Source organism: Mizuhopecten yessoensis, unplaced genomic scaffold, assembly GCF_002113885.1.
Source record: "Mizuhopecten yessoensis strain PY_sf001 unplaced genomic scaffold, ASM211388v2 scaffold9561, whole genome shotgun sequence".
Lineage (NCBI taxonomy): Eukaryota > Metazoa > Mollusca > Bivalvia > Pectinida > Pectinidae > Mizuhopecten > Mizuhopecten yessoensis.
The window spans coordinates 908,956-936,097 of NW_018408109.1; the positions used below are offsets into that span (position 1 = coordinate 908,956).

General features: G+C 37.6%; 2 protein-coding genes across 4 annotated transcripts in view; one reads left to right on the forward strand and one right to left on the reverse strand.

The window, feature by feature from the left end:
- Positions 1–21,340, reverse strand: part of LOC110458381 (protein ECT2-like) — a 34,195-nt gene extending 12,855 nt beyond the window's left edge. For 2 of the 3 annotated variants that reach the window (XM_021510049.1, XM_021510048.1), the window contains exons 1-15: positions 21,248–21,340; positions 18,920–19,033; positions 15,218–15,291; positions 14,158–14,337; positions 13,579–13,668; positions 11,773–11,880; positions 11,192–11,293; positions 10,152–10,251; positions 9,672–9,787; positions 8,138–8,200; positions 7,413–7,638; positions 6,791–6,909; positions 3,554–3,742; positions 1,816–1,926; positions 1,092–1,188 (exon numbers count right to left, since the gene is read on the reverse strand). In XM_021510049.1, the coding sequence (XP_021365724.1) occupies positions 1,092–1,188; positions 1,816–1,926; positions 3,554–3,742; positions 6,791–6,909; positions 7,413–7,638; positions 8,138–8,200; positions 9,672–9,787; positions 10,152–10,251; positions 11,192–11,293; positions 11,773–11,880; positions 13,579–13,668; positions 14,158–14,337; positions 15,218–15,291; positions 18,920–19,016 (1,672 nt within the window). In that variant the 5' untranslated portion in view covers positions 19,017–19,033; positions 21,248–21,340. The remainder of the gene's footprint in view (positions 1–1,091; positions 1,189–1,815; positions 1,927–3,553; positions 3,743–6,790; positions 6,910–7,412; positions 7,639–8,137; positions 8,201–9,671; positions 9,788–10,151; positions 10,252–11,191; positions 11,294–11,772; positions 11,881–13,578; positions 13,669–14,157; positions 14,338–15,217; positions 15,292–18,919; positions 19,034–21,247) is intronic. The other variant, XM_021510050.1, reaches the window with a different exon arrangement.
- Positions 21,341–21,374: 34 nt separating this feature from the next.
- LOC110458382 (putative lipoyltransferase 2, mitochondrial) overlaps positions 21,375–27,142 on the forward strand; it is a 15,354-nt gene continuing 9,586 nt past the window's right edge. Inside the window, exon 1 of the mRNA XM_021510052.1 lies at positions 21,375–21,689. The gene's annotated coding sequence lies outside the window, so the exon portion shown is untranslated. The remainder of the gene's footprint in view (positions 21,690–27,142) is intronic.

Here is a 27,142-nt window from a genome sequence, read left to right on the forward strand (position 1 = left end):
TCAATAAATCAAACATTTTTCACATCAAACTTGTCATACAACTCAATTCATTTTAACCCTTTCACCCCTGTGTAACTTCAGTAGGCTCCACCATGCATTGATATGGATGAGTCCATTGTAGACAACAGTGGTGAAAGGGTTAACCTAACTTATCGTGATAAAATAAAGAATTCTAAGAAGGACACATTGTAGTTTTGGAAACACAACTGGCCAGTTTTCTACTTGTACATGCACATTGATTTGGTACAACATGCATTCTATAGATTTGTTAATTAAGTGTACATGAACAGATCCAGATTCATTACAAACCACATGGTATTTGGGTCTGAGGATTCAGTTTGCTATTAAGCCAATATTAATGATAGACTCTGGGGACATTTACTTTGCCATAGGACAAAAAAATGATTTATTCATTAGCAAAAGTTTTCAATAACCTTTAACCCTTTCACCACTGTAGACCATAATGGACTCATCCAGATCAATGCATGGTAGAGCCTACTAAAGTTACATAGGGGTGAAAGGGTTAAATAGAATACTCGCAGCAGTGTTTTTGTTACCTTAATTTTACAACAGCCTGTTCATATATGAATTGGGAAAGTATAGCATTATTTGTATTGAAATCAGGAATATATCCTTCAATTTTTGATCATTTTGGGAAAATAAGACACTTTTTCTCTAGGGGAAACAGCCTGTATTTTTGGCAGTAAAACTGAGCAAAAAAAAATCACTGAACAGTTATAGTACCAGTATACACAGGGATGATGATGTTGGCACTCAAGATTTAACACGAAATGTGCTCAGTGATGATGGTCTTAGCTTCCAGATCTGTTGATTTACGGTCATCAGCATGAGGAATATTATACTCATATTTATGTCCAAGGAGATTACACAGGTGTGCCTTGTCTGCTAAAAAACTAAAACTATGATTACTCTCAGCACATCTACTTATACATAGATATAGATCAGTCTGTCTGCAGAATCAAACTAAAAATTTGAAATGGTATGTCCCTTAGTAAGACATAATAGACCTAAAGTTATATATTAAAACCATTTAATAGCATGATATTGATCCATAAGTAACAGACACCCACCATTAAGTAAAAGTGAAATACTGGGTAGGCGCTGGACAGGCCGGATAAGCAGCTCCGTCAAAGTCTGTCGTCCACACTCTGGTTTTGACTGACACACCTGTGTAACAAAATCAATTATCATAGACAACTTATTATTACTATCATATATTAATTCCGTGTGGAAGTGTGCTAATTTACTCATCACAAAAAACAAACTTTTAAAGTGACTGACACACCTGTACATATTGCAAATATATGGCTATTGAGGTACAAAAAATCTTCACTACCGCCATCTTATTGTTGCTGAACATACATTCACAAGATATTTCTATTTGTGATTTACTCTTGTGAATTGATATAGAAATGTTTATCGCCTGAAATTTCAGTAATTTACATCAGTGATCCCAAAAAGATCATTCCTAATATGGTGATTTACGCTAGGTTCACAATATTGAAGATCAATTTGTCCTATATAATTAATGTCCAGTACGAAACAAGTTCACCGTATTGTAAAACAAACCAAAGCCAACAGGTATCGAAATATGCAGGATCCTGATACCACATTTTCTCTATTTATATGTCCCATGATGAGCTTGTAATAAAAATCGCCATTTTATGCCGATACATTTTTATTTAACTTACAGAAGTATCTTGGTTTAATACAACATCTGGTCAATACAAATAATTGTTCACATATTAACATTTGTTGTTGTTTAATAGTTGGTTGATTATTGAGAACGCTTACCTTCAAAAAGGCATGGAATCTAGGGTTAGTTTTATCACATTTAGCTATGGTTTCTTTGGTCTGCTCAAAGTAGTTGACAAATGGTGGGTACGCTTTCATCAGAGCATCAGCCTGAAATGCCGAACAACATTGAAATATCATATTGCAAAAGATGTCAGGGTCAGGAAGAAGTGTTTCAAATCTAATTAGTATCGCAAATGTAGAGAAAATACTTTCAAGTGAGAATGTTATCATCAGACCTCCCCCCCTCACAATTAAGAAAGAGTTGATTACAAAAACAATTATCATTATTTGTCCGGGTTGTTGTCAGAATAGTTACAATCTCAAAGCTGGACCTCTTGAGGTTAATAACTCAACCGATTCTGATAATCAATTATGCTTTTCTTTTTATCAATCATTAGTTAAACCTTTGATACATTGAATGTGTAGGATCAGTATTACCAGTAGTTTATATTTACAGTATTCCTTGCTAATATTTAAACTTGACATGCTGCGAGGTAGAACTGGCGGCTCTGAAGTTTGACTCGCACAGTTCATTTAAATACATGTATACCTAACAGTCCTGACAGAGGTAGAATGGTTCAAATAATACTCTTCATTGTGACAACAAATACTGTAAAAGCATAATATTTTGTTGGGGATTTCATTTTGTTTATTTCATGGCTTTATAAAAACCACGAAATATAATCCCAACGATATTTATAACACACGAAATATAAACTTAACGAAAATATTAAATAAACTATTAACTTTATTACCATTTCAGAAGAGACATGTTTCTCGTCCGCTAAAGAACTACTGACAAGGTACATGTATGTCTGTTTATGCGAGTCTACAAAGTAAACATTGTGTATATCTCTCTTTGTATATAAGCTATTTGACCGCTACCCATCGACTGAGTAAATCTTGCCCGATCTTTACCTGCACTGTGTTGTCAAGCCTGTCAATTAAAACCTCTTACTTACCAGAAAATAATTACGGGGTTTTAAAATGTTGATTCCATGAAATATAATCCCAGCAAAATTTTCCCCCATACAAAAACAACGAAATTTAACCCCAACAAAAATATATGCTTTTACAGTATTCAAATGTTTATATCAGCTGATAAATAAGTGATTATAACTAGGGCTGACTCTAACCGATGATTGATTATATTACTTCAACCGGGGTCTCATAACTAGTTACAGCCATTGTTACTACAAATGATACTTTATTCATAATTTAAACTTTATTTATTTTACAACAATTATGAAACAAGTTATTTCAACTTATATTAAACTCTCTTGTTGGCCAGGACGTAAGCGTGCGTAGGGTCTTATTCATAATTCAAGGTTCTTATATATATACCGCTTTATCACACCCTAGTTCCTAGTTCATAGGTTGTCTCAAAGTGGTTCACAAATTATTATTCGTGGTTATAGGGCCTTTGCAACCAGCCAATATCTTAGGAGCATATAGCCGGTGACGCCATTTCGGCGCTCACAGCTAGCATTCAACAATTCTAGCACTGCCCAGCCACACACTCATTTACAGCTGAGTAGACTAGAACAAGTCGAAAAAAAGTATCTTGCTTAAAGATACAACACAGTGCTATGATGTGACTCGAACCCGCAACCCTTCGGTCACAAGTGCCTCCTAGGCCTATTATTCATAACTTGAATGTGAGCACAAATTCTGTAAATGCGTTAACAATTTAGCTTTGACTTATATAATCACAGAAATCACCAATCCTGCATACATGTTCAAGTATGACATCGCCAATTCCCTTCTCTTCACTCCAGTTTTCCACGATGCTCTGTAGCTCCTCCGAGATTTGGCAGTGGACATCGTAAATCGGTGGAATGTTGCCAAAAATGACCTTAGTATGCTGTGGAGCTAGCAGAGCTCCATTATACTGGTTTGGCTTTTCCACCTCAGCTTTAAAAACCTGGTAAAATCAAAAACAGTATATTAGGGAAATTATAGTTTGATGAATAACACAATAGGTCTACAACTGGTTAAATTTTCCCTAATCCATGTAAGAATAAAATTTGGTGGTGGGTTGGTGTTTGGAGGTACAATTATATTAAAATCTTACTACATGCATCATTGATGAAATAAACTGCTCTCAGAATCATGTAGTAGCAGTAACAAGCCATCAATGCACATGTCAAGTTTTGTTGGTCTAGCATTTATAGTTTCAGAGAAACTAAGTTAAACGCAAAAAAATAATGTTGATGGAGATGCTGACAAAGTCAATGGACCATGAAAGGTAGGCCACATCCAGCATTTGATGCTTGGGTTGAGATGAACTACTTAAGATGCATCTATGGTCCAAGTTTGGTAGGTCTAGCACTTATACTTCCAGTGAAACTAACTTAAATGCAAAAACTTGTGGCGAGACAAAAATTATGCATGCCTCACATTGGCAATTCAACTTAGTCATAATTTATGTGCATACCAAATTTAGTTGCAATCACGTTTTTCAGGGCAGCTATTGAACTTAAAACCTTTTAACCAATCAGAATCAGGTAGCCTCCTTAGTTATACCAAAATATGCACACATCACCTTGACATTTAAAATTTGTTGAAGTATTGTCATTATGTATGTGTATACCAAATATGGATGAAATTGAACCATTTCTAGGGCAGTAATTGACTGAAACCATTAAATAACCAATCAGAACTATGAAGCCTAAGTAATTGCAAAAATATGCCTGATCAAACTTAACCCGAGTCTCGCCATTATGTATCGCCATACCAAATTATGTTGACATCAGATTAATTTGAACGGAAATTAAATGCATGACACATGTATGTCCCCAGTGTTCTCCAGAAAGTGGGGGATAGATACTCTTCATAAGAAAAAGTATGAAGGTCAAGATTATATTATGGTATTTCAATCCCTGAGGTTAAAAAATCACAAAAATTATGTATGGGTTAAATGTGAAACAGATCATATACTTGGCTAAGCTTGGGATTTTACGTTTATAAGACATCTGTTTCTACAGACTAAGAAGCAACTCAATGGCCATACTCGAAATTCCTTGGGTTACATTCTCTGCACCCCTCAATATGTCATGACGAGATCGAAGGCTCTATGTGTCAACTTGGTGGATGATACCTGTTGACTAGTTTGATATTTTAAATACATCAAAAGATTCTTAGCGGTAAGATTGACCAGATTGAAGTCCAGTGGAGCTCCTCTGTAATCTTCCAAGGCCAGGCATCAGCCTAACAAAGGCCAGGCATCAGCCTAACAAAGGCCAGGCATCAGCCTAACAAAGGCCAGGCATCAACCTAACAAAGGCCCGGCATCAGCCTAATAAAGGCCAGGCATTAGCCTAATAAAGACAAGGCATCAGCCAAATAAAGGCCAGGCATCAGCCTAACAAAGGCCAGGCATCAGCCTAATAAAGGCCAGGTATCAACCTAATAAAGGCCAGGCATCAACCTAACAAAGGCCAGGCATCCGCCTAATAAAGGCCAGGTATCAACCTAATAAAGGCCAGGCATCAACCTAATAAAGGCCAGGCATCAGCCTAACAAAGGCCAGGCATCAGCCTAATAAAGGCAAGGCATCAGCCTAATAAAGGCCAGGCATCAACCTAACAAAGGCCAGGCATCCGCCTAATAAAGGCCAGGTATCAACCTAATAAAGGCCAGGCATCAACCTAACAAAGGCTAGGCATCAGCCTAATAAAGGCCAGGTATCAGCCTAATAAAGGCCAGGCATCAACCTAATAAAGGCCAGGCATCAACCTAACAAAGGCTAGGCATCAGCCTAATAAAGGCCAGGTATCAACCTAATAAAGGCCAGGCATCAACCTAACAAAGGCTAGGCATCAGCCTAATAAAGGCCAGGTATCAACCTAATAAAGGCCAGGCATCAACCTAACAAAGGCCAGGCATCCGCCTAATAAAGGCCAGGTATCAACCTAATAAAGGCCAGGCATCAACCTAATAAAGGCCAGGCATCAACCTAACAAAGGCCAGGCATCAGCCTAACAAAGGCCAGGCATCAGCCTAACAAAGGCCAGGCATCAGCCTAATAAAGGCCGGGCATCAGCCTAATAAAGACAAGGCATAAGCCTAAAAAAGGCCAGGCATCAGCCTAATAAAGGCCGGGCATCAGCCTAACAAGGCCAGGCATCAACCTAACAAGGCCAGGCATCAGCCTAATAAAGGCCAGGCATCAGCCTTATAAAGACAAGGCATCAGCCTAATAAAGGCCAGGCATTAGCCTAATAAAGACAAGGCATCAGCCTAATAAAGGCCAGGCATCAGCCTAACAAGGCCAGGCATCAACCTAACAAGGCCAGGCATCAGCCTAATAAAGGCCAGGCATCAGCCTTATAAAGGTCAGGCATCAGCCTAACAAAGGCCAGGCATCAGCCTAATAAAGGCCAGGCATCAGCCTAACAAAGGCCAGGCATCAGCCTAATAAAGGCCAGACATCAGCCTAACAAGGCCAGGCATCAGCCTAATAAAGACCAGGCATCAGCCTAACAAAGGCCAGGCATCAGCCTAATAAAGGCCAGGCATCAGCCTAACAAGGCCAGGCATCAGCCTAACAAGGCCAGGCATCAGCCTAACAAAGGCCAGGCATCAGCCTAACAAAGACAAGGCATCAGCCTAACAAGGCCAGGCATCAGCCTTACAAAGGCCAGGAATCAGTCTAATAAAGGCCAGGCATCAGCCTAACAAAGGCCACGCATCAGCCTAATAATCGCTCTGTTTTTTCCAGCTAAACCAATTAGATAGCTAACCCAGGTGCCTTGAATTTCGGCACAACATATTCAAGAGATGCAGATACTTTGGCGAGAGTAACCCTTCAAATTTTGAGGAAACTCCAGGGCCATTTGTAAAGTTAACAATTTGTCACTAGCATGACACATCAACAAAGACATTAATTTGACAACACAAAAACAAAGGAACATATCATTCAAAAGATCCCTGAATGCAAAGTAAGATGAGAAAAGAAATACTTATTTACAGTTAGAATAGTGTTCAGGATCCCAACGTAATTTTTTTCTGTCTGTAAAAACTCCATCACAACCTGTTGTCTGGGTGTAATCTTCATCGATATATTGGAGACTTTCTCTTTTTGATCTTCTGTAAAGCAAAGGCCAGTTAAAATAAATAAATGTTAAACAATATTTATACAATGTGTTTAGGTTTTCAAATTAACAGAGGTCATTATCTTTCCAGAACCTTGCTCATCTGGAGATGGCTGTCTAGGAGAAACCGTTCTTTTTTTCAATGAAACTAGATCTTTCACATGTAGAGCTCTATTAGACACAATTAGTAATAACAGAAAAATCAACTTTGGTGTCATGAATATTTACTGGGTCACCCCTATATCATACAGCTTGTTGAAGGGGAACACAAAGCTAGATCCCCTCCACTGAATGTTTAAAGATACAATAGTCACTGTTTACAGATTTTGAGTGTGCACTCAGATGAGTAAATTCAGCTTGACAGTGGTTTATTGCTTTAAACTAAATTTGGATTCAAATATTTTAACATGTCAAACAGATTTCAAACCAAAGTTTGTTGTAAATTTTCCTATTTGTTACTGTATTTCACACCTATGATGTGTGTAATTAGTTTTTTACCTGTAACATAATCTGACTGGTCGGGTGTGTTGGAGGCATCTAAGAAGGAACTAGGGCTCATTGAAGTACGTCCCATCTCGCTGGAACGTCGCTTGTAGAGTGGAGAGTCGTAGTCACCCTCACCGGCCAGCTGTGCAATATTTTCCCTTAATCGTTTCCTCTTCCGTGACTTGGACCCTGACATACAGCGCCCAGGAGTGAATATTGAGTTGGCAGAAGGGTTCATCTGTATACAACAGAAATTATAGACATGAATCTTACATTTCTTTTTTTTAGAAAATGTGAAGTTTGCACTTCTTTTCAATACAAGCCATTCAGATTAATATGTCTCGCCTGTGCCCTGCTTTGACCATCAATGCACATGTCAAGTTTGGTTGGCCCAGCACTTATAGTTTCAGAGAAACTTATTTAAACGCAAAAAATTATGTTGATGGAGATGCTTATAAAGTCAATGGACCATGAAAGGGAGGCCGCATCCAGCATTTGATGCATGGGTTGAGATACACTACCTAAGATGCATCTATGGCCCAAGATTTGTTGGTCTAGCACTTATACTTTCAGTGACCCTTACTTAAACGCAAATACTTGATGTTGACACCGCTGCCATCACCGGAAAAGCAACACCTTAGTCTTGCTTCCACTACTTCATAGCAGCGAGACAATAAAGTTGATATCCTTATGTCAGTTTGCATAACACTTAATTGTACGAGTAATGTTGAGCTTACCTTCTGATATTCTAGCAGGTTCTCATCAGCACACGCCTCCATCTGTATACTCCCCCAGAACCACTGAAACCATCAATCATTTCAGAATATATTATTGTAAAGATCTTAAATGCAATAGGAATTAGGGAACAGGCACTATGGTTGTATGAAAGCCCTTTCCTTACTCTTCAATTTTAAAATGCAAAGTGGTAATTAATTTGGGCCTTACCTCACTACATACAAGAATTGTATATAGTATAATGAAACATAGTTACACCTTTATATTTGGAGGTCTCTGGGAACACAGGAATTAACAATTTAATATTGGAATAACTATTTAAGATTTCCAACATAGAATCTTTTTATATAGATGTGACAAAGCCCTCAGAAAATTTCAATTTCTATTTAAAAGCAATTTTTTAGTAGATAACAATTTCCATTGTGATGAGAACTGTAAATAAGTGGCCATTGTTCAGCTGTAGGAATCATTGCTCAAAGGTCCGATCTGTTGTTTCAATTTTTTTTAATACAAATGACCATAGTACTACAATATTCATAATGTAAAAGAAACTGAGATTCTTGTGACCTGGACCAAGGTCAGAAAACATTGTCCTGATATAGTGACTTTCCTACCACACATGCTTGCGATATATACTATAGTTGTCTCCCCTATGTCAATATCTATTAAATGATGGACTGACTATTCATTTATTTCAACAAGAATTCTACAGGAGTGGATGTTTGAGCTCAGCACTTTTAGTGAGAAAAGTGTTCTGGCTTGATTCATCGCGTAAACAAGCAAAAATTAACGGCAAAAAAGTTAGTATCAAGTGTGACATTCCAAAAAGCGGAAAGTTGAAACCCGTAATATGTGTTGAACATCATTGCTTCTAGCATTACCATACAAAATTTGAAAGGAATTGATTAAAAAACAATGCCCTTATTTGGCAATAAAAGGGGCAAAACTCCACCAAAAATGCATGTAGACTTCTGAAATGCGAACTGTGTACGAGTTATATTGGTATGCAATATGTGTACCAAGTTTGAGTTCAATCAACCCAATGGAACTCAAGTTATTGCACCGAAACCTTGTTTCGGATGACACAAACGACACCAACAAAGTAGTACCTATATGTCTCCTCGCGTTGCAGGCAACACAAAAACTGGCAATGTCAAGTTTTACAAAATGGATAATATCCATTGAGATATGCAGTTTCTATGAATGTCTAATAAGGCAAAATAAAAATAAATGTGTTTCCACTAACCCTACCTATCCTAAATTTTTGTGCCTGCCCTGAAGTTTTTATTGACGTTTAGTGATATGCAATGTTAAAGTCAGTCATCCTGCTCTATAAAAGCAAAGTCCAAATATTTTCAAAAATAAAAAAAAATGCCTACCTACCCTATTATTCTGAGGATGATAGCAGAAGCCAAGTAACTATTTAGGCCTAATTCAGGATACATTTCAACACAATACTCAGCACATGATTAAATCAGGTTAACCAGAACCCCGATTCGTCAGGCATGTAGTGAGGCTGAGCTGGTGGCCACTTACCTCTCCCTTGACAACGTAGTGTGGCAGCATGGAGGTTGGCGGCAGCTCCTTTGTTCCCTGATCGTCCACGACCAAATGGGTGCACTCGTCATCGTCCACGGCCCCAAACATTCCGCCTGTCAAACAGTACCACCACATTTTTAATGTCCTACAGTAATTTATAATCTCTACACTAAATAACAGAACTTCCTGTAAAGCAATTTGGCCCATTTTCAACATGTACTGGCAGGAAGCACGCTTTTTCTGTATCAACTATAACACTTATAAACAAACCCAAGATGATGTATTTTGCATCCTGTTTCATAAACATACAAAAGATTAAGAATTCTACCCTATAAAGGTATTTCAGAATTCTACCCTATAAAGGTATTTCAGAATTCTACCCTATAAAGGTATTTCTTATCCCAATTTATAGCCTTTTTCAGGAAGCATTTTTCTGACAATCGTTCCTTAAATGTATCCATTTTCAAAACCTCTTACCATTTTCTATGGTCAATTCTTCCATGTGTTTTTGTTCTTCTTTAGAAAATCCAAGGAAACTGAGACAGCACTTGAAAAATGGAGGCACCCTGTGAACCATCTGTAGAAAAAAACAGAGGCCGATAGCCTTTTCTATAGTACACTAATGTAAGTGTTCCATATTACGGATAATAACAGTAGTTTCTTGGCTTTTTTCAGAAACAATCCTGTGACTTTACAAATACCTAACTTTTCAACAAAGGACTTATATCAAATAACTGGATCTAGTACATTTACTATGCTTAACGCAAGAGAACAGATATATAAATTGTTGGTAAATAATAGACATTATTGACAGTTTGTATACCACTTGTTTTATAGTTAACAATACAATTAGAAATTAAACTGACCATTGAAAGAAAGTGATACCATAGGCATGTACTTATTATAAAACTTTAAGAGCTTAAACCTTATTAGCTCTAGAATTTTTTTTGAATATAATATTCCTTTTTTCTAAGAATGTGTGTGTACATAACAGACATCAAAACTTACAATAAGAGCGAATATTGGGGGAAAACCAAACTTAAGGAACAAGGCTGACAGCAAATAATAGGGAACAACAAAATTGTGATGTCAAGAGCAAATAATAGGGAAAGTAGTAAATTGATCCTGTTACAGGAAAACCGAAGCACACATTATGTCTTTGCATATTGCAGAGTTATCTTCTCTTGTCAGCAGGTATTGATTGTTACGTCATTGGTTTGTGTGAGGAAATCACATCGTTTTCTCAAAAATTGATGCTGTTACTCTCACAAACCAATGACGTAACAATCAATACCTGCTCACAAGAGCAGATAACTCTGCAATACGAAAAGACGGAATAGTTGATCATTGAGACAGATTTCAGTATGCACTGTTACTATAAACAAGTTTATTGTATAAAATACAAAATGAGATGTCTACAGTCCAAATATCTGAAATTCTTCTTGTCTTTTAGACCATCTGAACAGAAATAGAATGAATGCAAATATAAACAGTTTGACCATATAAGGAGAGTTTACCAGCTTAGGGTTTGTGCCCTTGACCTCTAGGTTGTCCCGCTCCTCCCATACACGATACAGCCAGTCAGAACTCATGATAGGGGTGCCAAAACTGACTGCAAACTGAAAGAAACGTAAAACAGGGTCTAAGTACATCTGTAGACATCGCCTCTCAATGCCCAAAACAAGATTTGTGAAACTATATCGTAAAATGAATGGTTTATCAATGCAACTCACCTTGATTTGAGTCTATTGTTAAAGAAACAACTATGAAATGTTTGAATTTTTTAAAGCATTATCTTTTTTAAAACATTGGTTTAAAATGAACTTCATGCACTCTTATAAAAAGAATGTTTGAGCTTTAAAAAACCCCACACAAACTGTTCAGAGGTCAAAAGATTGGGACGGAGGTAGCCCAAACAAAACCCCTTAAAGCGAGCAATAGGAAGTCTTCAAAAAATATGTACATCTATATCAAATTTGTCCTTTATTCACACCGATCAAATGTTTGCAGAAAGGACTGGCATGGAGAGTAACAGCACATACAGCACAATTCATTCATTCACAATGATGAAATGTTTCTGGGAAGACTTCACTCCTACCCTGTATTTCTCGCCCTCTGTACTGTTGGCCACCAGGTGAGTGACCTTTGGGGTGATCTCCTTGCGTACACTGCCGCCCATGTGGTGGAGGAGGTCTGCTAGGGGCGCCTGGGGAGCACAAGAGGATACAGTCATAAAGATATATAGTACCTAGTTCTAGGGACAAACAGGATCACTAGGTTCATAATATCAATTGTACACATTATCATAATTTATAGACAAAAATCAAGTCTTTACATAAAGGGGCATAAAATAGATACAAGGGAACCTACATCAAAATCAAAAGTAAAGATAGCAGCCTGTCGGACATTTTGTTTATCCAATCAGTCTCAAAAGTAAAGATGCACAGCAAGGGACCAATGTGAACCTAAATATCAAATTTGAGAAAGATCCCTCCAGCACTTTCTGGGAAAAAGCGATAACAAGAATTGATTAAGGGCGGACGACTGACATCAGACAAAGGATGGACTGAACGACCGACCACGGACGATTATTATTTTTTATACGATGCTATAAATAGATAAAGTTCTGTAGAGGTATGAAGAAATACACAGGGAGACCAAGATTCATATCGACATCAAACACAATGTTTTCAAGCAGTTTTCTAGATGGAAAAATGGAAAATTTATAGGAAATAGTAAGAGATGATCTAAAACAATTTACATTTCACATTTCTCATACGTCTCACCCTGTTAATTGTTTTAAAGCATTAAACTTTGTGAACTGGTCTACAAACAATTATTGACAACTTGTCAGTTTCTCCAATGCAACTGCAAGAATCTTTAAGTGGTCTGCCTGCCATTATTGACAACTTATCAGTTCTTCCCTGTAGTCGAAATTTGAACTGGCCCAATTCCATTATTAATAACTTCCCAGTTCTTCCCTGTAGTAGAACCGTGAACTGGCCCACCTTCCATTATTGATAACTTCCCAGTTCTTCCCTGTAGTAGAACTGTGAACTGGCCCACCTTCCATTATTGATAATTTCCCAGTTCTTCCCTGTAGTAGAACTGTGAACCGGCCAACCTTCCATTATTGATAATTTCCCAGTTCTTCCCTGTAGTAGAACTGTGAACCGGCCCACCTTCCATTATTGATAATTTCCCAGTTCTTCCCTGTAGTAGAACTGTGAACTGGCCCACCTTTGTTTATTGATAACTTCCCATTCTTCCCTGTAGTAGAACTGTAAACCGGCCCACCTTCCATTATTGATAACTTCCCAGTTCTTCCCTGTAGTAGAGCTGTGAACTGGCCCACCTTTGTTTATTGATAACTTCCCAGTTCTTCCCTGTAGTAGAACTGGAAACTGGCCCACCTTTGTTTATTGATAACTTCCCAGTTCTTCCCTGTAGTAGAGCTGTGAACTGGCCCACCTTTGTTTATTGATAACTTCCCAGTTCTTCCCTGTAGTAGAACTGTAAACTGGTCCACCTTTGTTTATTGATAACTTCCCATTCTTTCCTGTAGTAGAACTGTGAACTGGCCCACCTTCCATTATTGATAACTTCCCAGTTCTTCCCTGTAGTAGAACTGGAAACTGGCCCACCTTTGTTTATTGATAACTTCCCCGTTCTTCCCTGTAGTAGAACTGTGAACTGGCCCACCTTCCATTATTGATAATTTCCCAGTTCTTCCCTGTAGTAGAACTGTAAACTGGCCCACCTTTGTTTAGTGATAACTTCCCAGTTCTTCCCTGTAGTAGAACTGTAAACTGGCCCACCTTTGTTTATGGAGAACTTCCCAGTTCTTCCCTGTAGTAGAACTGTGAACTGGCCTACCTTCTGCCTTCCATTATTGACAACTTACCAGTTCCTCTCGTCTGTTGAAGCCTGTGAAACAAGTAATGACGCCCTGCATGGCGGTGCAGTAGAGAGGACGACTGTGGAAGGGGATCGGCTGTAACATTGAATTTATATAAATTTACAATATGTTAAAGCAGTTTACCTACAGTGAATATTTGACAAATCAATAGCAATATGAAAATGTTATCGAGGTATCTGCAGTTTTGAAAAGAAAGGTTTGCACATTGGAATACTGAAAGGTCACCTTAAATATTGACCTTGGTTGAAAGCACAAGTTTCTAGGATGATTGGATTGTGTCTGAAGTTTCATGAAGGACTACAAGTAGGTATCTAATTATAAAGTAATTTGAAAACTAAAGCTTACATACAATAAATGTTAACATGTGGATGGACATACGTACAGAACTGACACAGAAGATGCCATAAAAATTAATAAAGAAAATAGCATATATATATATACTTGTATACTAGAAAAGACTTTGAAACAAATTTTAATATTAATTTATCTTCCAAAAAGCAAATTTAAAGTCATTTTCCAGGTTTTAATCCTCCCCAGAAACAGGGATGTTATATATGCACTTACACATTTGTTTTTGGCACATTGATGTACAATTGGAGGCCCAATGATCCTGGCCTCGGCCTTTAGGAGTTTGTGGTAGACCTCGCCCTCAAACACACCCAGGACAAAAACGCTCTCTATCTCCGAGGCCCTACGAATCAACTCCAGTCCTGTGTCAGATTCTTCCTGATCCAGTTCCAGTGCCTAAAAATAGTATCATGAAGAACAGGAGATGAAGACTCGGGTTCTAAAATGTGGAGATAATTGGGATGCAGAGAAGAAGGATTTATAGTAACAGGATGTCTTGTGTCTGTAACCCAGGGTTGTTACTTAATATTGTATGTAGGGTTGTGTGACATAAAATATAATGTGTTTGTCCGTATGTACCTATGTGAACTGTACTCGTGTCGTATTGCTACGTAGTATTAACTCGGGCCTTGGACATACATGCTTGAATCTTCAAATACTTGGACGAACAGCACACAATATCCTTCTTACTTTCACTGAACTTGGTCATTGAGTTTTCTGAGTAGATCCTGCACTCTAGGTAAATCAGCCTCAACTGTGAGTCGCAAGTTGAAATACATGTGGTCTTTATGTTTGTGTCCCCAGGTCCGCCTTTTGTTGCCAAATATAAAACTGATTCAAGGGAAGAATGCAGAGTGGATTATGAAAAGTTCTTTTTTACATAACCAATAAAATTGTATTGGTTGTGTAAAAAAGAACCAATCATAAGCTATACTAACCAACATGAAGAAAATGTTTAGAAAAAACCCAGAAAAGACTGCAGAGTGTTTCTTTTTATTCACACTGATGAATCCCCGGTTGACATATCAAATAAAATAATGTTATATATACATAATTTATAAACAGCGAAATTTAAAACGAAACAAGACATGAGCGTAAACAGACACAGGTCAAAGCTGACAAGTTGTCAAATCTCCGTTGGAAGTCATGACCCTACCCCAATTCTGTGGATTTAGGGGATCCGTGAGGAACCAAGATACCATACATGTATGTCTTCAATTCAACCACTGGCCAATCAAGGAAGAAATTCATTCCCATGTAAATCAATGTCCCATACCTTTACAGCAGCCTTGAGTTCTTCATTTTCTCTGCAGTCTTTTCCGACCAAAATCACCAGCGGTTCCTTCACATCTGAAAATTAGTTTATATCATATATATATATCAGCTCTGTATCAAGGATTTTTTAAAAAGAAATGTGCAATGTATATAAATCTAAATTGCAAATTTTAATCATCCTTTAGCTATCTAAACATTGTTTGGTCAAAACTAATACCATAACTAGAATAGATATCCTGATTAACAGGGCTTGCAGTAGACCATAAATCAAGAGAATATTTTGACTCCCCAAAATGAGTTTTGACCCTTAGGTTTAAAGGACAGGTCTATTATATTTGCATTTTTTTTTTGTTAGTTTGGGATAGGGCCTTTTTGTCTCTCATTTTGGGAAGAAAAGACACCAATTAGGAAGGCAAATTTCAGTCAATTAATACCCCGCCCCCAAGTACACCGATTCAACATAAGTTTTTAGTTTTTACTCAACAAAAATTCAGGAAAAATCATATTTGACTTCTCAAATTGCTAGAAGTGAAGGTTAGGGTCAACTCCAATGAGGGTAACAAACCAGGTTAGCTGGTCTAGCCCAATTTCATTTTTACACTGTTGTTGATATTTTAAAAACAATCTTCATAGCTTTTTCCCCGTAAAAGTTCTGCAAGGTATATATGGTTTTCTTTTCAGAAATGACTTATCAAAGCCTATCAGTCAGAAAAAATACATAATTTCCAATTAATAGTTTGGTTTTGGCAGTGGTACAGGGATCTTAGTGCATACATGTACACACTGTGTCCTCCAATTAGATTAAAAGGTGATTGTAGAAAAGTCCGAAAGTAATTCAGCACCTTAGCTTGAACATGCATGTCTACACCAAATACACAATAATTACCATTTGAAAATTCAATCATTAGTTTTTTAAAATCAACCACCTGTTTTAAAACTTGCCAGCACGAACACTTAAATCTCAATGATACAGTATACGTACATGTATAAGTCAACTGTCCTTAAATCTATATTTATACAAAAATGAACATAATAATGTAACAATATACACAAGCTATAGTGCCCAAATTGTTTTGAAGGTTCATTGAATTGTCATCTAAACATTAAGCACTTATAAATCATATACAGAGCTTTTTTAAAGGACTCTCTTAAAAGCTTATGGAACCATTTATATGTGATTTATAATATTTGGTAACAATTATATACACATGAACAGAATATTAATATCTGTATGTAATTACATGTAATCATTTTCACAATAAGTTTTAAACGTTTTTAACAAAAACAAAGCAAGACTGTGTTATTGGAATATGAAATATTATTTTGAGAAAATTTTTGTACATGTACATATATAAAGTATAATGAAGATGCAGCTACACTTTCAACAGATAAACCACAGAGGAAACACATGCACGTACATGTACAGGTAAGGGAGTCAGAAGTTATATACATTAAATACATATCAAAGCAAAAGCATGCCTGTACCGACACATCATTATATCTTTATTAATTTCTATCAAAAAACTTCATTACCCTTTTACCACTGTGGACCACAATGGACTCAACCAGATACACATGGATGGTAGTTGTAGAGTCTACTAAAGTGACCTAGGGGTGAAAGGGTTAATAGACTGTCTTGTGTATTCCTATGAACTGACAACATATCTTGTTTACTGGTAAGTTTTTTTAACAGATTTGGAAATTGCATTAATATATATATATATTGTAATAACAACTTTTTAGTTGGTGATGATCATGAAAGCCCTGCTGTCAAATTGAATGAAAAACCTGGATAGTCACAATAATTTCAAGAAACAAAACATATCATTGTATTTAGTTAATAAGTAATATATCATTACTACAAACAGTTTATCTAAGAAACAGATTATGCTAAAGCTAAATCTACTACCTAATGAGTATATTGGGTTTAGCAACTTCTGCTATGAAGGAAATATTAATCAAAATATTTCTAAAAAGCCCACTACTGAGTGACTTTTTTACAGACAGCAGGCGGCTGTGATAGCAGCTGCAGTTAAGCTTTTGATGACAGTGCGATTAAGGTGAGGAGTACAAGCACTGTGTTGTTTTTGTTTTTAACTCAAACAAAGAAGAGTTCCAGTGAACAGAGAGGAGATATAAGATCAATTTTACAGGTAAATATAACTTTAATTTCCAAAAGAAAGGTATTAGGACTCTCCACCATAGACAAAATATAAGTCCTTTATTTAGATCTTCATTAACCATATACCTTTACAGATAGGTATTTATCTAGACCTCCATTTAATTTACATCAATGTGATCATGAACTAAAACACAAATGTCTGTTTTGACATTTGCAGATTACTATTGATGTCTATATGCATCTTAATTAGGTTCAAATTTTGGTAACAAGTTCAGATAAATTTACGGAAAGTAAGCTTTGAACTTGTCAGAATTTTTGAAAATAAATAAATATGTGCATGAATCTTTTACATGTACATAGGTGCCACCTATGCTGCCTTTTCTTGCATACATGAAAGCTAAGGACCACCATGGCTATCATCTGTCAATCTAAACAAGAGATCCCAGAGGAATCTTGGCGCCCACCTTTTCTTTGTCAGTTCAATCTTTTCCCTTCTTTCCTCTAATCTGTTTGATCGAGTCATGTTAACAGTAAATGCACCTTGAGGTAACTTTTGATCTGATGTGTATGAAAGCCAACCTTCAAAGTGAGTTTGTCATTTCACATATTTACTAGTACAGTACTTAATGTGAAAGAAATAGAATCAATCATTGCAATATGAGAAAGATCTGTTTAGTTCTTCTTTTAATCCATTTTGTTTTTATAATCAGTCTCAAAATATAACATGCAAAACGAGTGATCAAGGGGAACCTACATTTAAAATTTGAGAACGATCCCTCCCGCACTTCCCAAGAAATAGCGATAACAAACTTTCACTATCAAAATCCAAGATGGCTGCCTGTCGGCTATGTTGTTTATCCGATCAGTCTCTAAAGTTGCCCTGCACAGCTAAGGACCAAGGGGAACCTACATATAAAATTTGAGATAGATCCCTCTAGTACTTCCTGAGAAATAGCGATAACAAACTTTCACTATCAAAATCCAAGATGGCTGCCTGTCGGCCATGTTGTTTATNGATCCCTCTGGTGCTTCTTGAGAAATAGCGATAACAAACTTTCAATATCAAAATCCAAGATGGCTGCCTGTCGGCCATGCAGTTTATCCGATTGGTCTCAAAAGTTGACCTGCACAGATTAGGACCAAGGGGAACCTGCATATAAAATTTGAGAAAGATTCCTCTGGTACTTCTTGAGAAATACCGATAACAAGAATTGTTTATGGAACGAAGGACCACGGACGCAGGGTGATTTGAATAGCCCACCATCAGATGATGGTCGGCTAAAATACTGGAAAGGTTGTCATACACTTTACAAATTGAGAATTTGAAATCATTTCTGTAGATGACAGCCGAAATGAATAATATTTGTAGCTTCAGATATTAGTACCAATTAAATACCAAATGATACAAAGATTTATAATTATGTATGATGAGATAAATAATACAAGCCAAATGCAAGCCTACATCAGCAGTCCACTCCCTCATTGGTTATATATATATATATATATCAACAATGTCTTGGTTAAATACAATTATTGTGAGTGTTTCTGGAGTACACAAGATCAATTATATATATGACATACCACTTCCCCAGTTACGATAAATACTAGATTTGGAGGAAGACCTGACAAGGGAACATGTCGACCTCAATATGACCTTGGATCTTGATGCCCTGATCATGACTCAATGGCTGATCACTAGATAACAAATCAGAAGATACAAAATAAATTTCATCCAAACCATATAATAATTATATCAGCAATTTTTAGGATGCAAAACTTTGTGTCCAGAGCCTGTATTCGTGAAACTGTTCCCATGCTAAAACTCAAATTCTTTTTTCAAGTCCTGATTCTTGTCTTGTCAATAAATTAATAATAAAAAAAAATCAAATTTTGTCAATGATATGACCGAATTCTGGAAAGACTGAAAGCCGAAACAGCATTTTCAAATTATTTATTGAACTTTTTGACCATATCACCTGATTTAAAAAAGTTACAATGAAGTTAGTTTGAGCGAAGAATCCATGCTTGAGCATGGGAATGGTTTCCTGAATATAGACTCGGCCATTCATCCTCGAATGGGATTTGGCGACATTAAGTACTGCCAGTCACGCAATAATCAATTACAGTAATATGTCAGCCATAATCTATTACAGCCCTTTGTTGGGGGGGGGGGGGGGGGTACTTTGTGCACTACACTGCAGTATTTTGTTGATAATGAGATGAGATTGAATATTTGCATGTGCTATCATAAACATGTATGCGAGAGAAAAACTGGTTTGAATTTATTGACATGTAGCTATATATATATAGCTCAGGCATATATATCAAATAAATAACCTGAAGAGTTTCCAACTCACTTGCCAGATTTGGGTGCCAGGTTTTGGTGGTGGAGGAAAGCCGGAGTTCCCGGTGAAAAACCAGACCTACGGCCAGTACCTGGCAACTGCCCTACATACAAAGTCTCGAACCCACGACCCAGAGGATGAGGGCTAGTGGTAGCAGAATGTCAGACACTTTAACCACTTGGCCCCCTTTGTTGGGGGGGGGGGGGGGGGGGAAGAGCTATTTATATAGCTGATCACATTCACATTACAATCAGGTTTTGAAGCCAGTAATATTGATCAGTTCTAGCAGACAATGCAATTAATATCTGATGTGAAATAGACAATGGCCTAGGAGGAGATCCCTCACATGACTGAGGTTAAAAAAATCTGAATTTTAACCAAGCATGTCCAAAAGGAGTATTGACAATGAATTTATATTGAATAACATATGTGGCGTACATGTGGAATGATGCAGCAACAATTATAAATCGCTTAAACAACACCACAGGGTATAATGAAAGGGCAACTCCAGACGTGCCCATAGCTGTCAGATATTGAACATGTAACATTCATTGTATGTGGTCATCATGCATCACTTAGGAAGCATGCATTATAATAGACCACATAGTTATATGGGACACACACATTAACATACAATGTACTAACCGAAATATTTCAATAATTTTGGACAATACTTAGTAGTCTAAGCCCATTGACACTAAATAGTCATTATGCCTTTATGGCACAGGTGTGTGAGGTTCTGACAGTAAATTGAGATATATATCATAAATTAAAATAATTGTATACGCCGATTTTTTTAATATATATTATATATCAATTTACACTCAGAATTTCAGACACATGTGTTTATGGCCACTAGTTTCTGTGCTAAAAATGGGTCACAGGTACCAAAAATGTCTTCTTTCATGTCAATAAAGGTACATTGACTGACTGTCAATGTAAAGACAGTTGATAAACAAACCATCAAGGTAAACATTGTTAGTCAACAATGTGAAGCATTGTCACTAACCTAGTTACTCAGCAATTTCTGCATCAAGGACACCACACTAGCAATTCGCTATAATTTAACCTACAAACTTGCACTCTGGAGTGGGGTTTCGTCTGCTGGATAACCGAGCTACTCCGTAGTGAAGCGGACGTTAAACCAATCAATCAATTCTTGGGGGCTCGAGTCTTAGTTCAGAGGTTTTCACACCAACATGAAAGGCTACCCCCACCAGCACCCTCACCCAGCAAACTGCCTAGGTTAACCAACCCCCATTCAACGACACTCCTATCTTAGTCTTATCAGTTTTCACGCTTAGCAAAGGTTAACAGTATGCTTAATGCATTGTAAAACTAATTTTTGATAATGTGGATGGTCCATTTTAAGAATAGGCCATCAAAACCACAAGCCTGCAGGACCTGACAGCGAATGCAGTAGAAATCGAGTCAGGCTGGGGTCTTTACGAGTTTGATGGTAAAACAGATTTTAAATATTAAACACAATTTCTCATATTGCTATTCATTGATCAAGGAGGGAAATCCGAATAAAAGCTTGACGCATCTTAAACACAATATTTACCTTCCGCCATGCTTGTCGGCATATCTTTCTTTGAAAATGGCGCTGTTTGAATCAAACGCGGCGTATGATTGGTTGAACACCAGTAACACATCCCAGAGTTCCGTATCAAAACAGGAAATTGCACGCGGTGAGAAATGTCAAGGCCGTACAACAACTTACAGCAGAGCGTTGATTTGAGTCACGTAGTCAAAACTGTGCGGGAATAAATTATAGTCATTGTCAGCGTATGTGGGAATGCACTTTGTTTCCTTGCAACAGTATATTTTGTATTTGTTCAGCTCACGTGTGCATTTCACCGGACAGGTTAGGGCACGCAAACAAAAAACAGCTGACGGATGACAGACATTGTTAATTCAGACGCCTGTCCCAGTTTGCAATTTCATAACAAAGTTGACACCAGTGAAAGCAAGACGTGGTGTAATTAATACAGGCATAGCATTAGGTAAGTAATACTCTCATTACTTGTAGTATTTAAGACAATGAACCATTTTGCTTTATTAACCTTGAAACGCTTCCAAACTAATTGAAGGTTGCAGACTGATGCTCCTCGTGCTTCTCCACCTCCTCCGCCCACCACCTTTTCATGTTCTCCCTGGTTTTTTTTTTAGGTTGGGTGGTGGTAAGACGTATGCAAGTTTTCTGTAATGGTAACTATAGTTTTAGAATTTACACACTTGCAGTTCTATTGATTATTGAATTATTTAGGCCTACTGGGAAAATTATACTGTATCTTTTGTGTTTGATAACATGAAATTAGGAAAATACAAGTCAGGTCCGGTACACTCTGCGTATCGACCTATAGGTCAATACACCTATAATAGCTATATACACCTATCGCCGATAGCTATATACACCTATCGCGACAAACATGTGCATTTTACGCCGACCCGCGGAATAGTCGCAATATGGTGAGTACAAGGATTTTTTACTCTTTCTTCACGTAGCACATTGACAGTAACATTTTATTTGTCACTTGCTGCAATCAAAATATACTGAGCAAACAAACGATAATTTGCATGATAATGGCTGACATAAGAAGAGGGTCAAGTGGTAAACACGTTCCAAATACAAAATATAGACAATTTATATCCAACAACCAACCTCGTGTTTTCTTCGTTGATGTATGAAATGTCACAGACTTCAACCGGATACCGTTTATGTGACGTAGTTACCAGGTACAGAGGCGGACAACACCTAGTCCGCATCGGCCAGGTGTAAATCTACGGCAACACAGAACGGACAACCATTTAATTATTGACACAGTTAACACAATATGCAGTGTTGATTTAGTACAAATTTATTTGTTTTAATTGTTTTAAATGTATACAATCAACAGGTCGACTTAAAAAAAATCCAATGCTGCTTCTGTCCAGGTTAAGAAGATGGTTGAGGTCACTTACCAAGTAACTACTTGTCCTACAACAACTAAACTTGCATGGGTTATGTATTTAAGGTTGCTAATTATCACTTGCAAAGATTCTGATGCCGGTTGTGACCTAAATTTTCCGCTTCAGAGACCAGGTTAAGAAGATTGGTTAAGGTCAGTTACTAAGCATCGATTTTGTGGATAACTCGTACACATTTTACACCTGTGTGCATACGCTTCTTTGGTTATTTGTCTGATGAAGTTGACGGTGTACATATACCGTACCAGTCATCGAAACATCACATAGAAACTCTTATTGGTTGTGTAAAAAGAACTTTTCATAATCCATACTTACATACCTGAAGAAAATGTTTAGAAACTATTGTAATACTATTGTGATAGTATACCACAATTTAACTATCGAAATATTGTTTTCCCAATAGTAATAGTATTGCTATAGTAAAAAATACACGCAATAGTCACTCCTACTGGTGTCTTGACAAATTTAAGGCATAAAGCCCTACTGAGGATTAAAGGTCCATTCTCTGGAAAAAGATTTCAAAATCTATTATTAAAAATAATTGTCCTATTAATTGTTAAGCAGTCAAAATTTCATGATTTTCAAATGACACCTCACCATATACAGTTAATGGGATAAACATTTTAAAATAAATAAAAGATTGAGAAGATGACCCGTACATGCTGTTAACTGCTGTGTGATTTCTAAGATGTGATTTGGGGATTTACTTTTGTGCCTCCCAATTTTGGAAAACCAAAGCACCCAAAATAAATCTGCTGCAATCCATTGGATCTTTTGTGACCGTTTTATTTCTTCTCTTTTAAGCTACCTTTAAGTCCTTAGTCAAGCCAGTGCCATACGTGGAGAAACCTTTTCAGGGTTCTTGCCAGGTGTTTATAGGGTCCGGTACAGGGACCCATTCCCAATTTGAAAAATGACCCTGCATTTTCCCAATTTCAGTCTTTATTTTCCTAATTGGATTAAAAAGTATGTTTATACATGTTTTCAGTCGTAATATGTGCAACGTTCAAAGTATTACCGTCCATGGAAGAGCATTCAAAATACACAAATATTGAACATTTGAAATTGGATAAACAAAACACAGAAAATTGATTTGTTTATTTATTGCTATACATTTTACTGAAAGAGCTAGAGGAAACAGTTTGCTAATCAAATTGCAGGTTATGTTTTTTTCCAAATTTGTGATATTTTTCCGAAACCTGTACATGAACATGTGGGGGGAACACTGATGAAATTTTCCAACTTTTGCCAAATGCCAATGAAGTTTTCCCAATTCATGCTCAGAGACCCTTTCCTAAAATAGCTGGCAAAAACCCTGCTTATATTTTGCCTTGGTGTTGTCTTGAGCATTTGCCCAGATGAGATCAGAAAAGTTATAAGTTCTATTCCCTTTTAAAACTTGAAAAAAATCTAAAGTTTTAAAACTTGTACTTACTGCTCCCTCCATTTCATATGAGATTTATGAAACAAGTCTTCAACAAATTTCAATTTAGCGAGCCTCTGGTGAGTTTATGTGACGAGTTTCATAAATTTCATATTGATTGAAAATTAGTATATGATCCTTTTTATTACATAATCAAGATTCGTGCATTTATTCGTGTAAAACGACAATTTTCATGCAACCTTGAAATGTAAAAAGATCCCATTTTGACTCCAGTGCTTAAGTCTGTGACGTCATGTACTTGTCCTTGGAGTAACGTCACAATTGAAACAATCGAAACTTACAACCAATCACAGGGCTGATAGGTCATATTACATGGGTTAATACGCAACGAAATATGACATGGGTATATTCACTGGATAACACAGTACCGAAAGTGATAAAATAATATATATAGCTGAACTGGACTAGGTCGATTGCCAGCGACCAGTTAGCTGGGTTGGTCAGCGTCCATCTAGAGTTTGGAGGGTCTTCAGTAGGAATGCAGGTCTGGTGATTGGACTATCTTTAATCCTTAGGACTTTTTGGGTCGATTATGGATTGGGCCCATTCTCAAATGAAACTATTTCATATTTATGCATAATTCTGAAAATTTGCAGTTTACTCCTGAGAGTTGTCTTCCCAATTGGTAATTTTTAGCTCACCTGGCCCCTTTGGGCCAAGTGAGCTTATGACATGGTGCGGCGTCCGGCCATCGTCCGGCCGTCGTCAACATTTCACTTTAAATAACTTCTTCTCAGTAACCAATAGGCCTAGGGTGATGATATTTGGCCAGACGCATGCTGGGATGAAGGGCTACCATGTTTGTTCAAATAAATGACCTTGACTTATATTCAAGATCACAGGGGTCAAATATGTTTAAAACCTTTCAACAACTTCTTCTGAATAACCGATAGGCCTAGGGTGATGATATTTGGCCAGAAGCATGCTGGGATGAAGGGCTACCAAGTTTGTTCAAATAAATGACCTTNCGACTGAGCAGATTTTGACCACATTTGGTCAGAAGCATCCTTATGGGAAGGGGAACAAATTTTGTATAAATGATGGGTGTGGCCCCCCTTGGGGCTTAGGGGCTGGGCCCAATTGGGGTAATATAGCAAATTCTTTAAAATCCTTTTTCTTCTGTAGTAATGAAAGGATTTGTTCCATATTTGGTCTGAATCATCCTTGGTTAAAGGGGGAACAATTTTGTATAAACCGTGGGTCTGGCCTCCCAAGGGCCTGAGGGGCGGGGCCAAATAGGGGAAACATAGCAAATTCTTTAAAATCCTTCTTCTTCTGTAGGAATAAAAGGATTTGTACCATATTTGGTTTGAAGCATCCTTGGGTGAAGGGGAACCAATTTTGTATAAACAGTGGGTCTGGCCTCCCAGGGGCGGGCCAAATAGGGGAAACATCACAAATTCTTTAAAATCCTTCTTATTCTGTAGGAATGAAATATTTGGTCTGAAGCATTCTTGGGTGAAGGGGAACCAATATTGTATAAACCGTGGGTCTGGCCCCCTAGGTGCCTGAGGAGCGGGGCCCAATAGGGGAAACATAGCAAAATATTCTTAAAAATCCTTCTTCTTTTGTAGGAATGAAAGGATTTGTTCCATATTTGGTCAGAAGCATCCTTGGGTAAGGGGGAATAATTTTGTATAAACCGTGGGTGTGGCCCCCCTGGGACCTGAGGGGCGGGGCCAAATAGGGGAAAATAGGTTAAACCTTTATAACCCTTCTCCTACCATAGGGATTAAGGGATATTATCCTAATTTAGTCTGGAGCATCCTTTGGCAAAAGGGACTCAATTTCGTTTAAACAGTGAGTGTGACCCCCCTGGGGGCAGAAGGGAGGGGCCCAATAAGGGAAACAGCAAATTCTTTAAAATCCTTCTCATTCTGTAGGAATGACAGGATTTTTTTCAAAATTTGGTATGAAGCACTCTTGGGTGAAGGGGAACACATTTTGTATAAACTGTGTGTCTGACCCCCCTGGAGGCAGAGAGGTGGGGCCCAAAAGGGGAAATAGAGGTAAAACCTTTAAAATCCTTCTTTTACCATAGGGATTAAGGGATTTTATCCTAATTTAGTCTGGAGCATCCTTGGGCCAAGGGAACTCAATTTTGTATAAGCAGTGGGTGTGGCCTCCCAGGGGGCAGAAGGGCGGGGCACAATGGGAGAAATAGAGGTAAAACCTTTAAAATCCTTCTCCGACCATCATGATTAAAGGGTTTTATCCTTATTTAGTCTGGAGCATCCTTGGGTAAAGGGGACTCCATTTTGTATCATTGGTGGGTATGACCCCCCTTGGGGCAGAGGGATGGGGCTCTGTTTGAAGTTTGTTCTCGCTCTATCTCAAGTGCTGGATGGATCTTTCTGAAATTTCATATGTACTTACAGCACCTACCATGGAGTGCTATATTTAGCTCACCTGGCACAAAGTGCCAAGTGAGCTTATGCCGTGGCGCAGCGTCGGTCGTCCGGCGTCAATATTTTACTTTTAACGACTTCTTCTTAATAACCGAAAGGCCTAGGGTGTCGATATTTGGCCAGAAGCAAACTTGGATGAAGGGCTACAAAGTTTGTTAACATTAATGACCTTCACCTATTTTCAAGGTCACAGGGGTCAAATATGTTACAAACTTTAAACATCTTCTCAATAACCATACTGCCCAGGTAGATGATTTTTGGCCAGTACCATGCTTGGGTGAAGGGCTACAAAGTTTGTTCAAATGAATGACGTTCAATTATATTCAAGGTCACAGGGGTCAAATATGTTAAAAACTTTAAACAACTTCTTCTGAATAACCAAAATGCACAGGGTGATGATATTTGGCCAGTAGCATACTGAGATGAAGGGCTACAAAGTTTGTTCAAATGAATGACCTTCACCCATATTCAAGGTCACAGGGGTCAAATATGTTAAAAACTTTAAACAACTTCCTCTGAATAACCAAAATGCCCTGTGATGAAATTTGGCCAGTAGCATGCTGGGGTAAAGGGCTATCACAATTGTTCAAATGTATGACCTTCACCTATATTCAAGGTCACAGGGGTCAAATATGTG